Source organism: Ictalurus furcatus, chromosome 10, assembly GCF_023375685.1.
Source record: "Ictalurus furcatus strain D&B chromosome 10, Billie_1.0, whole genome shotgun sequence".
Lineage (NCBI taxonomy): Eukaryota > Metazoa > Chordata > Actinopteri > Siluriformes > Ictaluridae > Ictalurus > Ictalurus furcatus.
In genome coordinates, this window is record NC_071264.1 from 14627445 (window position 1) to 14651304 (window position 23860).

The 23860-nt window shown below is 39.2% G+C and overlaps 1 protein-coding gene across 3 annotated transcripts; it reads left to right on the forward strand.

Annotated features, from left to right (window-relative positions):
• The first annotated feature begins 1852 nt into the window (after positions 1 to 1852).
• arhgap45b (Rho GTPase activating protein 45b) lies at positions 1853 to 23462 on the forward strand. Of its 3 annotated transcripts, none has more exons than XM_053634174.1 (23): positions 1853 to 2257; positions 3614 to 4004; positions 8476 to 8619; positions 8856 to 8940; positions 9717 to 9789; positions 10027 to 10087; positions 10186 to 10320; positions 10451 to 10512; positions 10873 to 10983; positions 12929 to 13009; positions 14786 to 14953; positions 15063 to 15200; positions 15885 to 16075; positions 16726 to 16847; positions 17635 to 17733; positions 17851 to 17952; positions 18780 to 18943; positions 19298 to 19486; positions 19597 to 19734; positions 20115 to 20353; positions 20686 to 20923; positions 21362 to 21464; positions 21559 to 23462. In XM_053634174.1, the coding sequence occupies exons 1-23, from the start codon at positions 2165 to 2167 to the stop codon at positions 21846 to 21848; spliced, it is 3417 nt and encodes a 1138-aa protein (XP_053490149.1). In that variant the 5' UTR covers positions 1853 to 2164; the 3' UTR covers positions 21849 to 23462. The 3 variants fall into 3 exon arrangements, with proteins under 3 accessions (XP_053490149.1, XP_053490147.1, XP_053490146.1); XM_053634172.1 differs by having other exon boundaries at positions 1854 to 2257; positions 3599 to 4004; XM_053634171.1 differs by lacking the exon at positions 1853 to 2257 and adding an exon at positions 2327 to 3011 and having other exon boundaries at positions 3599 to 4004.
• The last annotated feature ends 398 nt before the right edge of the window (positions 23463 to 23860 follow it).

Genomic DNA, 23860 nt, shown 5'->3' on the forward strand with positions numbered 1-23860 from the left:
ACATCATCTGACCAATCAGAATTGAGTATTTGAGAGTGCTGTGGTATAGGTTGTGTTTAGCTTGTTTTGGTTCTGCCTAATAAACTGACAACTTATAGACCAATGTTAGCTTTCAAAGCATTCTGAAAGAAATGAGGTCGATTTAATCTTGTACCTTAACGCACATGTTTGTGTGGAAGGTTGCCAGATTGGGATTCTTGCTTCACAATACATTTTAATACACGTGCTGTGTTAGAAAACAAAATAAGATCACAGACTTGTGTGACGTATCATTTCTAATGTTCAATGTATACTTGGTTTTAATTTGATTGAGAGGGTGTTAAGTTATTTTATACTGCAGCATTGTTGAATTCTCCAATCTGATTGGACGGAAGGTGTTGATTAATTTCCTGTAACACCAGCTCTGACAATAGTTGCAAGACAAATCACAGGTTTGGATGCGCTTGTAATAATACCTTTATCATTTTTATAGAAACGACTCATTCTCAGGTACTTGTGTGGTGGATCATCTATATAACCTAAGACTAATAATAAACTGATTTTAAAAAGTGCTGCTATTTAACAAAGATAAACACATAAAGAGATGTTTAACATTTACCGAACGAGTCTCCAATTTGTTATTGTAAATTTAAGAGAAACAAAAAAGAGAGGCTTGGGTGTGAACTAACTTGTCTCTCAGATGTTCCACAAGATTATATGTAATTATAAATGGATTTTAAAAAAGGATGTGTCCTTCATTAATAAATAGTCAATTGTAATTGTTTGCAAATTGCAGTGGTATAAGAAGAAAACAACACTGTTATAGGAACATAATCAACTTCAGGATGGTCATTGATTCTTTAGCTATAACAGCATACTAGTGTTTTATTCCTTACATAGACAGACCTACACAGTGACGTGTAGACGTGTAATGATTGGACAGTTTGGACTGATGCATCAATTTAAAAGACAATGATTAAAATGAATTAAGGCAACAATACACTGATTATTATATGTTAATTGATTATAGATTGATTATTATTGAAAAGGGACAGTGTAAAAAATAATTCTTTTTTTAAAAAATAGTCCATCTCTACATCATCATCATTTGGGCCTACCCCAGATTCTGTTCACATTCGAATCAGAGGCCATTAAATCCAATCGTATTATTTCAGTCCGATTCAGTAGTATTGTCAAATATCCAGCAGTTACATTAATAATCGAAATCGTATCACATCGTGTGTGAGCCTGAGTTTTACTATGGCGAGCCAAATGGGTCATTATTCACGTGCATCTTTATGCTGTTTTAAGTTTAAAAACGTCATTTTGTAATCTCCTCCAGGCGTTAATATAACGGTAAGATAACGCCGCCAGGCGTTAAACGCAGAGCGCCGCAGGGTGTTGAGTTAGCGTTACAAGCCACCAGCGTTAACTTAACACCACATACCACTTACTAGCCTCATTAATCTGCTCATTGCAAAGCTAAGAGAAGGCACTTTGTTTTACAACATTGTTAGGTAAGGATTTCGCCTCTGCTGCCTATAAATATTATTGATTATTTAATAATGAGTGAAGGACATCAGGTCCGGGATTATCAAACAAGAGAAGTCAGGTGCAGACATTTATTGTCTGCGTGGATTGTAAAATAAAGTTCCTTCTCGCCTTTGGTGGTGTTTTGCCGATCGAATGATTTGACTTGCCGTAGATTACTCAAACACAGTAGAGGGAGTGCTTTGTAATGAGCAAATTAATGTGCCTGTTAAGAGATATGAGGCGTTAATTTAACGCCGGTCAGCGCGTGAAGCAAATTTAGCGCCGATCAGCGCGACGCTAATTTAACTTAAGTTAAAAAGGCATAGCAACGCACGTGAGTAATGTCCCATTTGGCTTTCCATAGTTTACAGACCCAGTTAAACTGTACGCCCAATCTGGCAACCGTGGTTCACTTGTCTTTCAAAGAGAAAGAAAAAACTCAGAGCGGATGTGTTTTAGCGGTGATGCAGAGCAGCAGGAAAGTGAACATGTGATAAGAGCAGCACTCTGAGGCAGGGCATGAGCAAACTCGGATGGACCAGCATCATTAACAAGTTTAAGAGCTCTGACATGGGGGATTGAGGGGGTGGGTTGGGGGGGGTCTGTAATCTAAAATAAATTAATGAAGGTCAAACTCGACACAGAATGAAAAATGTTCTCCAAAAAGAGAAGAGAGCTGATAAAAACACACTCCGTGTCGAAGAAGAGCCGGACCGGAAACTCGTCGCCTCACGGCTCTGCAACAGTAAGTCGCGCATTTTCCTCAACTGTCACTCAGCCGCATACTAGCCTACTAAACAGTATTGTAAAATAGTGCGTCACCATAGTTACCAGAGGTGGCGTAGCATTGTAACGTCCACCGTAGTACGGTAGTATGCAGTTGCTAAGTTTTCCGTCATTTCGGTACCGTGTGGGATCGTCGGTACTCTTTAATCTTTTTAATTCATGCTTGCTGTGTAAAACAAAAGCGTAATGGTTTGGATTTGGGCTTTCTTTTTTCCTATAAAGTGTTTATCTCAGTTTCAGAAGTAAAACTTTATACTAAATGGGGTCGAGTTAAGGAAGAGTGTAAAATGGATTTAGCCAGCTAGCTTAGCACAGTGAAGCTTTCTTTTTTAATGGAAACATATGAATGTAGTCTCGAATGAATATTTTTCAAGATATATTCTCTTTAAAAGATATATTTCTTTCTTTTTTCTTTTTTTTAGAACGCATATGGGATTTTAACGTTTTTTTCTGATATTAGTTTACATCCTGAGCGCGTGTAAGTTACTCATAGTGGAAGTACATTTGATGAACTTGACAAGATGGACTCTCTTTCCTTCATAAGCCTTGTTTATTCCGTTATTTGAGATAAATTAGTAAATATGTTAAAAAGGGGAACAGGTTCTAAAGCTAGCTACAGTCCGTATTCAACGGGCCAGAGGGTCAAGAAAGCAGACAGCAGAACAAAAAAACTGGATCTGTTGCCCAATAAGGCCAATGTTTGGTTGAAACAGGTAGGTGGCTTTCCTTCAATGCTTTTGACTAACACAGTCCTTTTAAAGGAAAAAACTTTCTCAAACCCACTTTGGACACGGTGTAAACGGATTTGTCATACTTTAAAGACTGGATTGTACGCTACACGTTTGGTTTTAAAACTAAAACCGAATTCTCCCTTTTCAAAGTATTATAAATTAATACGAAATGGAAATGAATTCCCTTTTATTTAATGTAGCATATAAACCTATGGGCTTTTTCTGCACTTCATCTGGTTATTCAGGTATTTGTATTTCAGAGTGCCGTTTGTGATTTCTCTAAATGGTTTGATACAGAGCGGTGCTGTGTTTAGTTTTTGAAGTTTCTCTTGTAGAAACTAGGACTTTTGTGTTTTTTGAGCGTTTTAACTCCAGGTTTAGGGTGTGACAGGAAGTAAGCCACACAGTTACTCAGTGTGTTCTTGTGAAATAAGGTCTGTTTACCAACAGCTGTCTTCTGCTATTTGCCCAAATGTCTTAAGTTCCTCAAAACCATTTTGGGTATAATGTCTTTCTTTCTGTCTCCAAATTTTTAGTTGAATAGTTTTTCTCATGTCCTTTCAACCTAGCTGTCCATTCTCCAGGAGCAGCCACGGAAAGATGGCTCGGATGCTAGTTCTTCCTCTTCATCTGCATCCTCCTCCACCCCTGCAAGTCTTGGTCTACCAGCTGTGGAAGGCCAGAACTGCCTGGGCACTCCCTCTGCCACGCATGGCAAACTTGTGGGCTGTCCGTCGCCAGGAGGCACCCTGAAGAGGCCTACAACTCTAAGCCGTAATGCCAGCGCTGCGGGCTCGCCGCTCCAGTCCTGGGTCTTCAGTAAGGGCCAAGGCCGGGCCGCTATCGCCCATAGCCCTCACACTGAGACCGTGGAAGCACCTGCAGCTATTGAGGTGGAGGACATCCCCCCACTGCTGCACGCTGTGGCTCGTTTTGCTGAGGCTGTGGAGAAACTCAAAGATGTGGTTCTGGAAGGTAAGACAAGATGTCCTCTATGTAAACAAAGTGGGTGGGAAAACAGGATGTGGTTCTCATATTGTAGCAGTCCAAGTTGACAGTTGGTTTTGTCTTTGTCTGCGTATAGCATGTTATCTTTCTAATGAATTTACAGCATAGCCGATTCTTTCTGAGAGCATGGATGTCATTTATTTGTAAATATATTATGTAACTAAATCGACTGGGGCAGAGGATTCTCTTATTCTCTGTCTGGGCGGATTTTTAAATCAGATTAAAAGCACACATTTGGATTGAGTCTAGCATCTTTAGGTAAATGTATTAGCTTACTAATAGACATAGAGCATCACTGTTTCTAAAGAGGGCACCATTTTACAGTAGAGCTCTTTTAATTGAATTGTGTTCTCAATGTCATTTGGACAGAGAACGGTGTGGTTTTCTTATCATAATTGTCCAATAAAGAGATAGTTAATTCCTTTATATGATGCGACTGGCACGTATATATTAGGCTTCAGTATTTGTGCATGTGAGAATTGTAGCATATGTAATGGTCTGCAGCAGAGGACAGAGGCTTCTGGTCTTATTATAGTATTGAATATGTTTGTTTTTGATTAGCTGGTGAAATTAAAGCATATTTATTACATATAGATATAATTAACATGTAACATATAGTTAATGTTGACGTTATGGGCAAGTGTGAAAATTAGTCATAATAATGTTTTCATGGGCGCACAGTGGCTTAGTGGTTAGCACGTTCGCCTCACACCTCCAGGGTCGAGGGTTTGAGTCCTGCCGCGGCCCTGTGTGGGTGGAGTTTCCATGTTCTCCCCGTGCTTTGGGGTTTCCTCCTCCAGTCTAAAGACATACATGATAGGCTGATTGGCACGTCCAAAGTTTCCGTAGTGTATGAATGGGTGTGTGAATCTGTATGTGATTGCACACTGCGATGGATTGGCACCACGTCCAGGGTGTACCCCACCTTGTGCCTCATGCTCCCTGGGATAAGCTCCAGGTTCCCCATGACCCTGTAGGATAAGCAGTATAGAAAATGGATGGATGGATAATGTTTTCATCATCATATAGAAATAAAGGTCAAGCTCAGCTTGTACCACCTGAGAATAAAACTGTATGAATCTGCATTATACAGTTCTGTGAAAAAATAACAGCAGGTATAATATCTATAACCGCAGCTCTGACGGTAGTGCTGTATACGAGGCAACTCACAGGTTTATAGTAATGCACTCCTTCTACTATATTATAGTTTCTATAGCAACAGCTAATTCACCAGGCCTTGAATGACGGATGCGTCACATAATCGAAGACAAATAATGAAAATATTTTTAAAACATTATTATTTAACAAAGAAAAATTGTTGATAGTGAAGTTTTTTGTAGGTTTTCCACCAGTTTTTTTAGTAACAGCTGCAGTTGGCCAGGAAAAGACTGTTTATAACTGCTATAATATAAGAGATAATAGGAACTAATTGGTTTCATAGATGGTCCACTACATTAAATGCAACAATAAATTAATGACTTAGTGGTTAGCACGTTCGCCTCACACCTCCAGGATCGGGGGTTCGATTCACACTGTGGCCCCGTGTTTGCGGAGTTTGCATGTTCTCCCCGTGCTGTGGGGGTTTCCTCCGGGTACTCCGGTTTCCTCCCCCAGTCCAAAGACATGCATGGTAGGTTGATTGGCGTGTCCAAAGTGTCCGTAGTGTATGAATGGGTGTGTGAATGTGTATGTGAGTGTGCCCTGCGATGGATTGGCACCCTGTCCAGGGTGTACCCCGCCTCGTGCCCGATGCTCCCTGGGATACGCTTCCGTGACCCTAAAGGAAGGATAAGCGGTATAGAGGATGGATGGATGGATGCAATAAATGAATGAAAAGTATTGTTCTTTGATTAATAAAAAATAAATCATTTATCGTAAATATAATCATTTATAGTGAGGGTGTTGAGTGTCACCTTTACATCACCCAGTCACTTTTTTTTTTTTAACCATATTTAGCACTTAATCTAAAAATATATGAAAACAAAATGGTAGCGCGTGGACAAAATGGTGGATTACCATTAATCCACATTACAGCTTTAATTCTGTAACTGCACTTACTTGCACATATAACAAAAGGTGTTTTGTCCCAGAGTTTCCCCACATGATTGACGGAAGAAGGAAAATGGGGGCGGGGCTTTGGTCCAAAGGCACCTTGAGCTTCCGCTCGTTGCTCTCAGCACAGTTTCTGTGGCAAACCACATTCAAACAGGAAACTCTACTTTCACAGAGCTTCACGCTGTCTCTGGCAGAATCACTCTCATTCTACACAATCACACCTGCATGCTCACCAGGAAGAGGTTCTTACACTGTTCAGGCTGTAAATGAAACTTAAATACGTCTTCATTCCAGAACTGTTGGTGTTCTTTTTTAGTGGAAAAAATATGAATTAATTTGACATTTTTAAAAGCATTTATATTTTTGATCTAATCAGTGAATTTGCAAGTTATTTATGTATTTAAGAGCTTTCTTTCTGATTGATGTGTTTCCTCCCTTCATTTCTTTCTGACTTATTACATGGTTGTTTTGGTTCAGTAGCTGTGTTGTTTTGACAGATCAGGGGAAGTATGCTCTGGTGCTTGGTGTACAGAGGAGGAAGTGGCATTCAGAGGTGTTGCAGCACACTTAAATGTGGTTCAGAGCTTGTGTAAAGTGGCTCCCACTGTCGCTCATGTGTCCCATGTGCTCTTGCTTAATTGAAAGTTCTTGGTCATGTGTGCTGTATAAGGTGGACATATGAAGAAGAATGTCCAATTAAAATTAGGGATGCATCAATAGCATTTTTCCAGACCAAGAACGAATACACGTTTTTTGTTGTGCTTGTTGATAAGAGTGAACTTCTTGTGCTCAGTATTGTGTTTAAAGATGTTGTGGTGCTTACACTGCATCTTTAATAGAACGTTTGAGCCAACCTGAGCGTGCAGAGCAGTATCAGTAAGTGTGATCATTAAAAATGAGAGCAACATGGCATAAATTTCACTTTGATTCGCAAGCTAAGTATACACCCTGGCAAGCAAGGAGAAAGAAAGCTGATGTGTCTGAGTACTCAGTACTCAGAACTGCATTGCTTTCATGCTCACTTCACTGTTCCATGCTCGCAAATACCTTTACGTACGCAATTCACAGCACCTTATGCTCATTTGTAATGACTTGATACTGCTCTGCATGCTCAGGTTGGCCATCCTCACGCTCTTTATTCTTCATATTAGTTAAAAACCACAATATGTTTTATCAGGTTATTGTATAATAGGAAGATGCTGTTGTTACTCCTCTTGTTGTTTTCACAGAGTGCAGTTTGCAGGCTGCTTTGCTTTGATGGCCATCCACTCACTGTCAGTGTGTGTCCTCTGTTCATTAGTGTTAGCATTAGTGTTCATTAGTATCACATAGTCACAAAGTATCATGTGGCATTGTTTTGTATCAGAGCATTTTTATTAGACCAATACCTGACACCAGTATCAGTATCGATGCATCCCTCGTACCATGTGCTGCCTGATAGACAGTTCTTGGACACACATGCTGAATGTTGTGGTCTTGGTGTGATCAGATTACTCTGTCACTAGTATAATGTTGCCTAGTTGGTCACTTTACTTCATATTGTACTTTCCTACACACAATACACATATATTCATGCCTGCTTTTTAGTTTCTCTATTGGATCAACAGCCTAAGAGCTCGATCTTCACTTCACAACATGATATTCTTGCATTCTATACCTTTTTACCTATTCTTTTCTGATGGAAGCAGTCTCCTGAATTTGGATATTGAGAGACCTTGCATTTATATAGTCATGTGCACAACCTTAAGATAAAATCTTTCAAAAGACAAATAGTGTCATTTGTATGTAGAGTTTCACAAATGTTCCTTTATTTTCACATGATAACAAAAGTGGTCAAACTGTACATGTTAAGATATTACTCATTCTTTCATTCATCTTCAACAGCCAGTTTAACCTGGTTAGGGTTATGGTGGAGCTGGAGCTTATCCTGGAACACTGGGCACAGCACTTATCCTGGGCGTATGTTGGGAATACACCCTGGATGGAACACCAGGGATGCAGGGCAACATGCATGCACACGTTCACATACATTTAGAGTCGACACTCTACCTCCCATGTTTTTAGGGAGGTCAGAGGAAACCCTCAGGGAGAAAATGCAAAACACCACACAGACAGTATCCCAACTCAGGATCAAACCAGGGACCTTGGAGCTGTAAGACAGCAATGCTGTCTACTGAAAATAGACAGCATTTCTGGCAACTTTTGAATAAAAAGCCATCCACTGAAATGTACAACATAGTGTACGTTGCTGATTTTTAAGTAATCGGGGGAATTCATAGTAGGAATTCACAGGTATGGCTGTAAAACTCTGCAGTCACAGAGTTCATCTGTCTGGTGTAAATGAGTGCTCTCTTTTAGCAACATGTGGGTGTGTTTTTTCCAGACAAACAGGAGAACCGCCGCCCGTTGGCCCATGAGTGTCTGGGTGAGGTGCTGCGGATCCTGCGCCAAATCATCAACATGTACCCACTCCTCAACACAGTGGAGACGCTCACCGCCGCCGGAAAGCTCATCTCCCAGGTCAAAGGTCAGATGCCACTTTGGTCATTTAGCTTCAGAGCCAGTGAAATATGATGAACGTAATTGAAATATTTTCAGTGGTTACAGATGCATGTTGTGATTCAAGCTGGATATAGGCAGTCTGTACAGGCATAAACAAGACAAATAAGAAAAACATTGCAAACATAAAACAGCATTGTCCAGTCTATGAGCAAAGGAACAAGATTTATTTTTAGAATCTCTAAAGTTATGGTTTGATCTCAGGTTTTCATTATGAAGTCTGCAATGAAACTGACAAAAAGGACTTTGAGAAAGCCATCGAGACTATTGCAGTAGCTTTCAGCAACAAGTAAGTGATCTGTTTATCAAGACTTTCAGATTTTATCTAAAATTTAAATCATATCAAGGGGACTCTGAAATGATTCAGCTTTTGGTTTGGCAGCACATATCTGAGTAAGAAGAGCTGTGTATGAATTCCGCCTGTAGTGTGAAAATGCCAGTAACAGCATTCACATTTGAATTTGGCTGTACTTTTCAGCAGTTTGAGTAAAGTGCAGCTGTAGAAAAAAGAAAGACTACACTGGTACAGGTTGTAACTCCACTGCCATAACAGGAAGTGGAGTCAGGGCTTTCTTCTGTTTCTCAGCAATTGGCCCACACCCCAAAAAGAAAAAAAAATCAGACGTTTGATTTTTATCATTGTGCTTTTTGCTGTCTGTAAATCACTTTCTCATCATTTTTTAAAAAAATATTATGATATCCATTATTAAAATCTTTGTATTTGGGTGCATGTTAATTGAACTGTAAGAGACAAATATGTATTTAATGAGTTAAAAAAGTTTGCTAAGCGTAATTGCACAGCAAAATTATAATAGTGTTGTAACAGTGTTGGCAGGAGTAAAAGTTGATCATAGTAGACACACATAGACACAATAGTTCAACCCTAATATTAACCACTACCAGATTACTGATAATACCATGGGACACTTTTGCTTCGGACCAGGAAATCGGTGGTGTTTTGACTGCCATACAGCAGTGATGGTGTTACCAGTGGTGTATGGAGCACGCAGAGCAGTGTACGCATTTATTTCCTCTCTTTTTTCTGTATTTTTCTCTCTTGCTTAGTGTCTCGGAGCTGTTAATGGGAGAGGTTGACAGCAGCACTCTTTTATCAGTACTCCCCACAGAGAAGAGCAAGGTAGGTGTGTCTGTGTGTGTTTGTGTCTGTGTGTGAGCATTGTGAAGGCAGACTCTTCACTTCCTGCTAACTGAAGTGTCACATCATCAATCCTGTAGTCTACAGTAGCAGACATGGACTCAGACCCAGACTGCCTCATAGCATTGAGCAAGATGATGTTAGGAGAAAAAAAAAAAACTTAACGGAAATGTCTGTGCGAATTGAAGAGCATGACTGTAATTCTGTTTGTGTTGTTAGTCTATGGAGAATCTGTACAGAATCTCTGGTATGGAGACTTCACATGACTCTTCTGAATTAGGTATCATTCAAACTTCAATTCTCTTTTAATTAAAGCATGACTTTGTGATTGTTTAAATAAGACTGGAACTGTGTGTGTGTGTGTGTGTGTGTGAACAGCAATGAGAGCTGAGGAGGTGGACATCCTTCTGCAACGTAGTGAGGGTGGAGTTGACTCTGCCCTGGCGTATGCTAAGACCATCTCCAAGTACATGAAGGACCTCATTGGCTACGTGGAGAAACGCATCTCTTTTGGTAAGATGTGACTGTCTCATGCACTTTAAACGCACTATGTCCTTTTTACATTGGACAAGTTGGTAAGTCTGTTTGTTTTAATATCATGTGGCATACACTCACACTGCATATTAAATGTTTTGTTTTGCAGAGGTGGAGTTTTCCAAAGGCCTCCAAAGGCTGTATCAGACATGCAAGCAAACAATCACACAGGTATGTTAGACTCTTTATGTAAGGAATAAAACACAATGGGCTATTGTAGGAAAGTAATCAACAGTGGTGTGGTGTGATGCAGCCAAGGCAAACTGGAGTTAGTGTTAGCAGCTCAAGGTTATTATTTTCCCATAACAACATATGACAAAATGTTTCATGTATACCACAGCAGTTTGTGATACTATGATTATTTTTTTAAACATTTTTTTATTCATTAAAGAACAGCTTTTCACCAGTGTTATAGAAGATGAATTAACACCTTTCAACCAGAATCAAGTATTCAACAGCACTGTGGTATAAAGCAAATTGAATTACGCTGCTGTTTCACTCTTTATTACTCTTATTTTTTTCCTCTTCCAGCCACACATGCCTTTCTTCTCCATATACTCTCTGGCACTGGAGCAGGACCTGGAGCAGAGCTCAGTAATACAGCAGGCTGCAAACACCCTGCAGTGCCAGACCTTTGTTCAGGTACACAGCTGAGACTTGTGCTTTTTATTAAATAAATAAATAAAGAATATTTTTTACAAATTCATTTTTACAAGAATTAATGTGCGCTGCAAGATTTGACCAGAGAGCAAATCTTTAGTGTAAGTTAGTATTAATATGTAAGTTAATATGTGATATTGTGTATTGCAGAGGTTTAAAACAAGATCTTCAGTTAACTTTGTAGGTTTTTCTTAACTGTATATACTGACACATAGTGTTCTAATCAAATTTGTGGTATTCTAGACATGGGATTATTAAAAAGAGTTCCTCCATTCATTAACTATATTAACGTAAACATTTAAAACTATACTTTTTTTTAAAAAAAGGAGAAGACGCTGTTAAACAGGAGAAGATGATTTTCCCATACCAACAGGGCCAGCTAGTTAAAACTATATATATATATTTTAAGTTTTATTCTGTTGTACAGATATTTCTTGAAATTTATGTCAGTGTACAATGCTGTGAAAAAGTATTTGCCTCCATCCTGATTTCTTCTGTTTTTGTGTATATCTCATACTAAACAGTTTCAGAAATGAAAACAAAATCTAAAATAAAACAAAGGCAACCCGAGTAAATACAAAATATAATAATAATGTTATTTATCGAAGCAAAAAAGCTATCTAATACCAACTGGGCTTGTGTGAAAATGTATTTGCCCCCATAGTTAATATCAATGAAACTATGAAATCTATGAAACTGCATTCATAATGGGGTTCAGCTGGACTAGACACAACCAGGCCTGATTACTGTAAACCCTGTTCAATCAAATCAACAGTTAAATAGAACTTTTTCAACAGCATGAAGTTGGTTAAAAGGTCTTACCCAGTAACACACTATGCCAAAGTTGAAAGAAATTCCAGAAATGATGAGGAAGAAGGAGATTGAAATACAGCAGTCTGGGAAGGGTTCCAAAGCTATTTCAAAGGCTCTGGGACTCCAAAGAACCACAGTGGGAGCCATTATCTCCAAATGGAAAAGCTTGGCACAGTAGTGAACCTTCCCAGAAGTGGCTGACCTTTCAACTAAAACTCTTCCAAGAGCACACCATCTACTCATCCAGTAAGTCACAAAAGAGCCAAGGACAACATCAAAGGACCTACAGGCCTCTCTTGCATCAATAAAGGTCACTGTTCATGACTCCACTATCAGACAGACACTGGGCAAAAGAGTGGCGAGGTGAAAACCACTGCTAACCCAGAAGAACATTAAGGCTCATCTGAATTTTGCCAAAACGCACCTTGATGATCCTCAAACCTTTTGGGAGAATGTTCTGTGGACTGATGAGTCGAAAGTGTAACTGTCTGGAAGACGGGTCCCGTTACATCTGGCGTAAACCAAACACAGAATTCCACAAAAAGAACATTATACCTATGCTCAAGCAATGTGGTGGAAGTGTGATGGTGTGGGGATGCTTCACTGCTTCAAGGCCTGGGCAACTTGTAATAATTGAGGGAAACATGAATTCTGCTCTCTACCAGAAAATCCTAAAGGAGAATGTCCAGGCTTCAGTCCATAAGTTGAAACTCAAGCACAACTGGATTATGCAGCAAGACAATGATCCAAAGCATAGGAGTAAATCCTAGTTCTAGAAGTAAGTGAAAGACTGATCTCCAGTTATCGGAAGCGTTTGGTTGCAGTTACTGCTGCTAAAGTTGACACAACCAGATTTTAAGTTTAACGGGGCAATTAGTTTTTCACATTGGTGATAGGTGTTGGATAACTTTTTTGCTTCAATAAAAAAATAAAAACTATTGTGTGTTTACTCAGGTTGTATTTCGTTTGAAGATCTAAAACTATTTAGTATGAGATATACACAAAAACAGAAGAAATCCGGATGGTGCAAATACTTTCTCACAGCACTGTATGTATGGACTTTTATGCTTGTTGTTTCTTATTTTGAGAATTGCTTAAACTGTTCTGTTTACAGCCTCTGATGCAGCGTAAACAGGAGCATGAGAAGAAACGAAAAGAGCTGAAGGAACAGTGGCTCAAAGCTCGGAGAAAGCTGGTGAGAGCTGGTGGTATTATCATCTTATCATCCGGCCACTGCAAGTTCCACAGATGATCTGATTATTTAAATCTGATGCTGTTTTGCTGTTTGCCATGTAATTGAATATGACTGACTGGTGAATACCGTTTACCTAAACATGATATATATACAACGTCTAAGACCACTAGTGAAAATTCTTCAATTTTGCATTATTTTCTATTTAATACAACAATTTACATTACAAATTCTATTATTGACAAGAAGTTGAGTGAAAAGTAGAATCTTTGAAATATTTACATGCATTCTGTCTGAGTGTAATCTGAACACATGTTTCAAAGGAAGAGATAAGGCATGAGGAAAATCTGCCCTTCTGTACAAAACAGTTAACATGGTTATGCATGTTTATGCAGTTAACATGGTTATGGTTAGCACCTACCAAAAGTGGTCCAAGGAGCTACTGTAGCACAAATTGCTGAAAAAGTTCCTGGCTATAATAGAAAGGTGTCAGAACACAGTTATGGTCAGAGTGCTCATGCTGACCCATGTCCACCACCGAAATCACCTACAATGGGCACATGAGCATCGGAACTGGACCATGGAGCAATGGAAGAAGGGGGCCTGGTCTGATGAATCACGTTTTCATTCGATTTCAGTTTGAAATCAAAAGATAAATATGAGACGATAGATCAAAATTTCAGCTTTCATTTCCTGACATTTACATCTAGATGTGTTGTACATCTTAAAACATGGCAGAAACATTGTGAGAGCTATGAAGAAAATCCAAAAAACAACAGTCAGTGATTTCACCAACAACATCCACAGGGCAGGGTGAAGGTATCACAATCCACTATTCGAAGAAGACATTGAGAGCAGAAATATAGAGGCCACATCACAAGATGCAAACCACTCATCAGCAGTAAGAATCAGAAAGCCAGATTGTAATTTGCACAGAAATAAAAAAAAAAAAAGAGATGAACCACAAAAGTTCTGGAACCAAGATTAACCTCTAGGCAACCTCAAAGTGATGGAAAGGCCAAAGGGTGGAGAAAGAAAAGGATCTGGTCATGATCCAAAACAAACAGACTCATCAATCAAGCACAGTGGAGGTAGTGTTATTGCTTGGGCTTGCATGGCTGCTTCTGGAACGAGATCACTAATCTTTATTGATGATGATGTGCAGAAGAATGAATTCAGAAGTCTACAGAAACATTCTGTCTGCCAATTCACCGAGAAATACATCTGATCTAATTGGGAGGAACTTCATCATGCTGCAAAATATTGACACAAAACACACTGCCAACTCAACAAAGGACTTTATCAGGGGGAAAAGTGGAAGGTTTGGATACCAAACCCGAATGTCTTGGGTCTCAAACCCTAATGTCTCAGTATATAGCAAAAATAATAATTCGCCTTGCCGTTCCAATACTTTCAGAAGAGAATTCTATTAGTAATGCATAGAGAATATATTATTATTTTATTATATTATTCGGTAGAACAAATTCATTTACTTTGTATTTTTAGTGTGCACTCCAATACCTGCTGTTATCTCAGTTATGTGCTGTTATCTCCAATATGTTCCAACAAATCATCTCTGTTTTGACACTGGTTTGGGGGCATTTCTGATTTACATATCAGAATCTAGATTTCTTAGTAAGAGTAAACCTGTAAGTGCCTTTTTCTGTTGTCTGTCTATGTTTTTGCTGTGACAAGCAATTATTATTTTTACAAAATCTCCAAAAACAAACTTTCTGAGCTTTTATGATTGTGCTTTAATGTGGGATCACCTTTTTGCAGTTGGAATCTGAGGCTAATTTGCGGCGGGCCAAGCAGGTCTATGTCGCCCGCTATGAGGAATATGAGAAGGCCAAGACAGCAGCTAACAGAGCAGAGGAGGAGGGCAGCAGCTCCACGGCCAAAGCAGTGGATAAGAAAAAGCGACTAGAGGAAGAGGCTCGCAATAAGGTCTGCCTTGTTTACAACACAGTGAGGCATTATTGTCACTTTAATGCAGTAGGTAATCTGATTCAAAACAACACCTTGTCTGTTTGTATCTTTATGTCCCACATGTCAGGCTGAGGAAGCAGAGGCCACGTACCGCGTGTGTGTTGCAGACGCCACACAGCAGCAGCAGGAGCTGGAGCACACAAAGGTTACAGTGCTGAGACAGATCCAGGAGGTCATCAAGCAGAGTGACCAGACCCTCCGCTCTGTGAGTGTCCACCCATGGGGTTTTGTGGTAGTCCCTGGGCATGATTGTAATAATTAGCACTTCCAGCATATGAAAATATGCTAAATATGTCTCAACAGAAAACACCAATGTATTTAACTAACATACGGCAAATAATTATCATGTATACAAGCCTGCAATTAACATACATGAAAAGTATTGCTCTGTAATGTTAGCATGACTGGTAAAACTGTACTGTCCTAGTTTGGTAGTTTTGCCAAGTCTGAATAATGTATTATATCCAGTGTATACCTGAAATCCCACAATGCACTGCAATATCAAAAAGAAGTAGATGAGAGGGTGCGGAACACCCACAGTGCACTTGGTAATAGAGAGCAGGGGGGTAATAGAGAGCATACCATTAAGAAGACTCCAAGCTACTACATGTAGGTCTCATTAAGAACAAAATTCAAACAGTATCCTGCTTTCTCAGTGCAAAACCACATTCTTTTGTAAGCGAGTCAGTACCAGTGTACAAAACATTTGCAGGTGTAGATTAGGACATTAAGTTCACTGTAGTAATGGGTATAAATAAAGCACAAATTTTATTTTTATCTATTTTCATTGTTAGGATTTATTGGACTGATGATGTAAAACCTCATCAGTCAGTAAATCTAGCATGATACTGCTTCAATACATCTAATGAAGTTTCTCCTTCTCTCTCAGGCCACTATTTCATACTACCAGATCATGCACATGCAGACAGTAGTGCTGCCTGTGCACTACCAGACTCTGTGTGAGAGCAGTAAGCTGTACGATCCGGGACAGCAATACGCCACCCACGTCAAAGAGCTGCAGATGAGCGAGGAGCCCGAGGTCCATTACACCTTCGAGCCCTACTGTGCCTCCAGCAGCCAGTGCGTGTCACACACAGGGTTCCAGCAGTAAAGTGAAACATGTTTTCTGTAAAAAACATGTTTTCTGTAAAAGAGTCTTGCATTCTTGAGCTTTATATATGAGCTCCAATAGTGATGTCACAGTATTTAGCTGCAGAACTAAAACTAAGAACTAAGCCAGCTAGCAATATTAGTGATGAGCAAAATCATGTTTGTTCCATTGTATTTTGACAGCTTTATTTACGGTTATATAAATTGCATAGAATATATGTAGCAAATCAAAATATTCTTGGACATTCGCAGAACATTTTTAAGAGGGTGAAAGTGTAACGATATTCTAAGCCTTTTTTGTTGTTGTTGTTGAAGATTCGTAGTCCTTAAAACCGTATTGACTGTATAGTGTATACCAATAAGGTATGTAGACTCATTAACCATTTCATTTTCTACATACATTAGTTTTAATAATGTTTAAATATTTTCAGATTAAAACAATTTAATAAGCTGAAATTTAAAAAAAAAAAAAAATGTCATTTAGATCAAAATATGAACCAAAGTGGGCAGCCATTACCTGAAATATAGTGTAAAAGTGAAAAATAGAGAAATAGATTGAAATCTTACTAGCATGTGAACTGGTGCAGTGGACTTAAATATATTTTTGGTTTTGACTGTAGGCAGGCAGCCAGAGTGCGTAGTGACAGCTCCAACACAGACGCACAGAGCAGCGCTGAAGGGTCAGTCACAGCCGGAGAAACAGCCGATATTGCCACTGCTCAGAAAGAGGAGCAGAGGAAAGGTATGTACAGTTTAACACAATGTTGATTTTTTTTTCCTGGATTATTTATCTGTGCATTTCAAACACTGAATAATCAAAGAAATGTTCATTATTATCAAATGTAATGTCTATGTCACTGGTTATAATGGTGTTCTGGTTTAGAGTTTCTGTCCATCTGTTGAGAGAAAATGTGCCTTGAATATTTAATTCATTAGTGTACCCACAAAATAGCCTTTCTCCTCCACCAGAGATTTTGTATCTACAGTATAATGGAGCTGTTAGAGGCTGATGCAGTTGAACTCAGCACAAATTGCGATACTAAAGAGCTTCATTTATGTATAATTTCATGCTGACATCACCTTCTAGACAAAATGTTGGGTCTTCAGCTAATAAAACAGTTGTAAAAAAAGGTTTACAAAGAACTGAGGTGATTTCTAAAGCCATATATTCGCTGTTTTTCAAGTGGTACACTACAGTATACACTATGTGTCTGACAATCTAGTACCTCCATTTTTGTAGTATTGTAACAGCTCAAATTATTCACTAGCATACACATAACAGACCAGTTTGCGATACCTGAAATCCCTGACCTGTGTTAGAAAGTTTCACAAAGACAGCATTGATTGTAAAATCCAAAATGTTTTTCACTCCTTATGTGTCTGCAGTGTAGCAGCATTTTCTGATGGACAGACTCAATGAACTGAAACTAAATCAAGACTCTGATTTGAGACACAGCTTATGCTTATTCTGTCTCACCGATGTATTACAGCACATGATGCATAATCTGTTATACTTGTCACTCCCTCAGCACGAGGTCACATGACTCACAAATCGTGGGGCTCCACAGTGAGTGACACAGACAGTGTGGTCGGAGGAAATGACCTCGGTTCCCCCACCAACAGTGCAGGTACAGTACAGTGCTAATTTCAGGGTTTGACACTTACACCACACCTCTACTTCACATTTGGTGTAACACAGGACCAATATTGATGCAGCTGATTGTGCTCTCATGATCACATTGTAGGTGACATCAGTAAAATGGCCCGAACATCGTCCACAGGGACCATGTCATCAAACGAGGATGCAGATGAAAAAGATGGGGCCATGGCGAACTTTGAAACATCCAGTAAGGCTGAATAACATGACAAGTGTACATACATTACACATGTATTACACATGGATTATGTAGAGAGAGACTCCTGGATTGATTATTTAGGTCATTGCTATTGTGTGTGTCATAAAAGAGAGTGTATAACAAAGAGAATCAGTGACAGGTGAAATACTGCAGTACCGTAGAGTGAATTTTGGTTGAACACTATAATGCATAGTGCTGCAGAATTGCCCATTCATGCATCAGTGAACCCATTCACACAGTATATTGTATACTATATAATATTAGTAGTGTGTGGTATGTGAGAATAAGCATTCAGTGTACTACACAGCTATGTATTTTTTGTCCAAAGTATTTCCACGAGTAGTGTGACTCAAATTTACTTCTGAAGCCAAGGATGATGAGGTAGTAGATTTTATGTACTGCTGTAGCCGTTGTTTTGTTTTAGATTTAGAATTGATATGCAATATAAATATAGTGATGGCATAACTAGCTAACTAGGATAAATTACGTATTAAGCCATCACATCCAGTTAAGAATTAAAGAACATTTGCAGAATAAGCCTAATATGAAGTGGATTCATTTGTTAATACCTGACAACTAACTAGATATTTAGCAGTTGCAGCATTTAGATCGTGCATATTGCCTTTACATGTTGCCTTCTTCTCTGCACTTTCCCAGCTTGTATTTTGAAAGTATCCATAAAAAATGACTGTGTTGCTTTTTGTGCAGGACACCATGAATATAGCTTTGGCTGTATTGTCGTAATGTTGTTCGTAATGTTGTACTGGATGTTGTTTAATATGAATTGCCTTACCCCTCTGTCCATCTTTCCTATCCAGACATTAATGGCATAGAGCCTGAAATCGTGGTGCCGACTGGGCCGTTTAGAAACATAGGCCTATCCAAAGCTGCGCAAACTCACCGCCTGCGCAAACTACGCTCTCCAGCAAAATGCCGGCAATGTGACAGCTACGTGTACTTCCAGGGGGCAGAATGTGAGGAGGTGAGTACAGTGTTGTTAGCTAGGCAGATGTTCCCAGGAAATCTATTTGTCTTTTATAGAGCTTCAAACAAACCTGGGCCAGGTATGCATGGCTGTACCAGGCTAATTATCTGGGTTCCGTGTGGTAACTGGAGAGTGAAAATGTTTACATATCCAATATAATCTTGTAACTGCTGAAAATCAGATTTTGGCAATGATTTAATCAACATGTTTACATGTACTCTTAATGGGAAAGCTCAGAGACTATGAAGTTAAAGTAGATTAAAATGCAGATTAAAGATTTCAGTAGTGTCGTAGTGTTGATAACGCACACAAGTAATTAGTGTCTTGTATGTGGTTTTTGACATGTTGCAGTGTTTCCTGGCTTGCCACAAACGCTGTTTGGAGACCCTGGCCATCCAGTGTGGACATAAGAAACTGCAGGGCCGTCTCCAGCTCTTTGGACTGGAATTTTCCCAGGTGTCCAGCAGCAGCTCTGATGAAATTCCCTTCATCATCAAAAAGTGCACATGTGAGATCGAGAGGAGAGCACTAAGGATGAAGGTGAGACCAAAAGCCAGTGATGGGGCTTTTGTTATAGTTTAAATTAGGTCTACAGAAATATAAGTTCCCTGCTAAATCTCCTCTTCTTCACTGCCCCACTCCAAATACAGGGCATCTACCGGGTGAATGGGGTGAAAACCAGGGTGGAGAAATTGTGCCAGGCGTTTGAAAATGGCAAGGAGCTTGTGGAGCTGTCGCAATCCTCTCCACATGACATCAGCAATGTGCTAAAGCTCTACCTGAGACAGGTGATTTGTTGTTATTATTATTACACTATTAAAATCAGATAAGGATGACTGAGGGTGTCATCTATGCTTATATGATTCATTCGGCTTTTTAATAATGGCCTGAGGATTTCTGTGTAATTATAAGTTTCATTGCTTTAAAAATTCTATTAAAATTTTTATTAATTCTACATAAATGCTGTCATACATAAATACAGAACAAATACATAAATACAGAACAAATTTCCACATGGACAAGTGGCAACGTGTGTCTTATGTAGGCCAAGACCAGAACATATAATCTTAAATATTAAATGTGAAAAAATTTTGGCTTAAAATAATTATTATATTTCATATACTCAAACTGAAATTTTGACATTTTCATATTTTGTACTTCTGTCCAGCTTCCAGAGCCAATCATGCCTTTCCGCCTGTACAACAGTCTGATGGGCCTTGCGAAGGAAAGCCTGGCCCTGGTGGGACCTGAGGGGGCAGAGGCTGGGAAAGGGCCTGATCTGATAGATCTGGGTCCAGAGACAAACCCTGAACTCCTGAACCTGGTACACAGACTAAAGGAGCTCCTCACTGAGCTGCCTAAAGCAAACATGACCACACTGCGCTACATAGCACGCCATCTCCGCAGGTAACATACAGTAAATTCTCGAAAAGACTTATCCTGTGTGCCACAAACATGTTCTTACGTTCTTTATGTATACTGTGTCTATTTATGACTTTTTTAATCACTATATTAATTAAAAATGTGTTGCAGGGTCATATTGTAAAATTTCACAGACACCCAACTTTTCAAAAATGGCCACATTTGAACTTTTTCTCAATATCAAATTTAATTGAACATCTGTTTATTTCTAAACATAACCTTTAAAGCTCATACAGGATCGTTTTTAAAACATGGTTTGTTTGTTTTTTAAACATTTTTTAAAATAATTGTTCACATTCATATTATTCACTTTGTAGGATTGCTGAGCTAGAAGAGGACAATAAGATGAGCCCCAGTAATCTGGGTATTGTGTTTGGACCCTCACTGATGCGGCCCCGGCCCTCGGGGGCCACAGTGTCCCTATCTTCTCTGGTGGATTACCCCTATCAGGCCCGCATCGTGGAGATGCTCATTGTGTTTTACCCCACTGTCTTCCCTTCTGAGTCAAATCGCACTGGCGGCATCAGTACAGTCCGTTCCTTGTCACTGCAGCAGGTGTGTGCAAGAAGCCCCACTCGTACCTGTAACAAATCTGCTCTGGGAATGGCTTGTCATTGGTTTTTATTGTGCTTTAATATTAAAAACTGTTCCTTAAAGACTCCACATGGGTGGGGGTGAGGGTATGACAAATATTATGTGCAAGATAGATGTGTGCTAATTATTTCTTTAATATGACTTTGAATTTTAATGCATATTTTTTGTGTAATTATTATAAAATGGTAATAGGTTGTTCAGAGTTTAGTAATTGTTTAGGAGGTCTACAAATGTGATTTTAATCCTCTGTTGACTTCCTAGGTGAAGATTTATCTTTGTTTCTCAGTTTGCAGCTGATCGATACATTTCTCTTGACATTCATCTCTAAAATAAGATCCATACTAAAGCAACACTGACACTCTATTAAAGCATACGTGAATTTGTGATGTTCCTGTTCAGGAAAGCAGTATTGATGGGGAGGACTCGGGTACAAATGATGATGAAGCAGATCGCACTGAAGAACATGGAGGAACCGAGGCAGACAAGATAAATGAAGAACTAGGTGGGATATTTTAGGACTACTGAATTTCACATTGTAGCAAATCCTCAATGTTCATCTATTGAGGTGTTTTTCTCCCTGTTCTGTTTTCCATTAGAAGGCTCCACAGGCACACTGGGGTCCCTGGAGCATAGTCTGGATTCTGACTCTGAGCTGGAGGAGGAAGGAGGCGGGACTGAAGAACAGCCACACTCCCCAATCAATAATGAGGATCCTGAAATAACCCCTCCCACAGCAGAGGTCCAGAATCAATCAGGTTCAGACAACGAACCTCCTGCATTGCCTGAGAGTGAGCCTCCGGAGCTTGAGAGTCCAGATGATCTACCAACGAGCTCATTCGCACAGCTCAGCATCACCCAGTCCAACAATAATGAGCCACAGTGTTAATCAGCATTGTTTGGGTATGAGGACTAAGCCCTGGATTTAAAGAGACTCGCTTCCTTTGCAGGAACTTTTTCAGGAACTTTAAGCACGTTTCCACAACAGAAGCCAGTTACCGCCCCTTAGTTTCAGTAATCTGCTACAGACTCTGAACTTTTCTGCAGGCCAGGAGCTTTACAAAAAAAAAAACCCAAAAAAACCCCTGTGTTTAACTAGCAAGCTTGTTTTATATCAGATGCAGTGCAGGATGACAGGCACATTTCCATGATGCTTTTGTTTTCACACACATGGTGAGACAAAAATATTGTGGCTTGCTTGTAGCTGCAAAAAGGTCTTGAAGATTGAAATTGCACTTAGTGCCTGCTTTACTGCTGCTGATTTAAGACTCTAATTTAATGTTAACCCTGCATTCACACTGGCAGTGAGGCAACATGACAAAGCAGCTTGAAGTCATTCATTTACACTGAGCGCTGATGATTTACCGTGACAGGAGGTGAACCGACTGCAGTGCAAAGTGAGCAGGGTGATGCACATGAAAAAAGTCAATCAGAGATTAAATGGAGCTAAAAAATAATTTTTATATTTTTGTTATATATTTGCATATTTTTGTTATTCCTGTGAGAAGTTAGCAGTCACACTCTGATGTCACGGGATATCGATAGCACAATTACGATGGTGTGTCAGGAGAAAAGTGTTTCGCGATCTCAAACGTATGGGATACTGATCAGGTTCCTTCAAACAGAAGTGTTTCTTTTCTCAACATTATCTGGCTATAATGAATGCAAAGTGACTATATGACACTGAGATTCAAAGAGATTCAAATCAGCTATCAGCACGACGGCATTGACGGAGGTAGGAGCATGACTGTTGAAGCTCTAGAAGCTGATCTGTATGAGGAGGTGAAAGCTGGACAGAATAAAGCGCTGCTGTATCGCTCTCTTTAAGAAGAAATGATGCAAGGGATAATTCCCACTAGCCCCATTATTAACAGGTAGTTGAACAGCATTTTTTGTATATAATAAATAATTATATAATGATTTTTTTACTAAAAAGGGGCCACACATCTCGTGTTTAGCAGGCTTGTTCCATAGCCAGTTTCGTAGTTTGTGCTACCAAATCGTGCTTGCCAGATGTTGTCAGGGAAACCAGGTAAAATTTGTTTGAAAAAAAACTTGAACTTGCAAAAAAGTTAGCAGCACCTACTAGCAACCAACATAGAGCAACTTGACGATAAAAACTTGCTGCCAGTGTGAATGCATCGTAATTCCCAACCTCCACCTTGTTCACAGTGTTGCTGTAGTTTAGTTTTATTTACAGTTTTACAGCAGTGGATATATACAGTATATAGAACCTTTGTGTGATCCTTGTTTACCACGCATATTGTTCAAACAAACGGATATTTAAATGAGTCAAGCTATATGTGTGTGGTGCGAGTAAGAAGCGTTATTCAGTATTATTCTTCACTAACAAGTGAAAATGTAATGTTTTTCATACATTATTAGAAATGTAGATGTGTTTTTTTCCAAGCCATTGTTGCTGAAAATGTCCATGTCTTAATTCATTTTTAATGTACCATTCTTTTAATAAAATCAGCTGATTGGCTTGTCTTGAAAGCTGGAAGGTGGCAATATATAGGTCATTAATATGCATATTTATGTTATGTATTATGTAATGAACTATTTAACTGATTCATTTAAAAATGGCTGATTCATTCATGAACAAAGCAAGTGACTAGTGAAGCAAGTTTATGGTCTATATCGGGGTTGTAGCCATATTCCGAATATGATGTTTATATGTGTACAGGCATTGGAATATTCCTGTATACAGTACATGGTTGTAAGCTTGCCTGAGTTGCCATTCCTAAATACCTAGCCTACAGCTAAGCATCTGTTAGCACCCACAATTCCTTGCGGGCTGAGCATGCGCATATATCTCTTTTCAGTGGATTTTCTGAATAAAGTGTTTACATGCAATAAATTCCCATTTAAAACAGACATATTCCAGGAGTGGGAATCACA

Excerpts from the sequence above, each read along its gene's own strand:
- arhgap45b (XM_053634171.1), top strand. The coding sequence starts at position 2,880 with ATGTTAAAAAGGGGAACAGGTTCTAAAGCTAGCTACAGTCCGTATTCA. Across the intron at positions 9,790-10,026 it reads TCCCCACAGAGAAGAGCAAG|TCTATGGAGAATCTGTACAG; the intron begins GTAGGTGTGTCT and ends TTGTGTTGTTAG. Across the intron at positions 17,734-17,850 it reads TTCCCCCACCAACAGTGCAG|GTGACATCAGTAAAATGGCC; the intron begins GTACAGTACAGT and ends ATCACATTGTAG.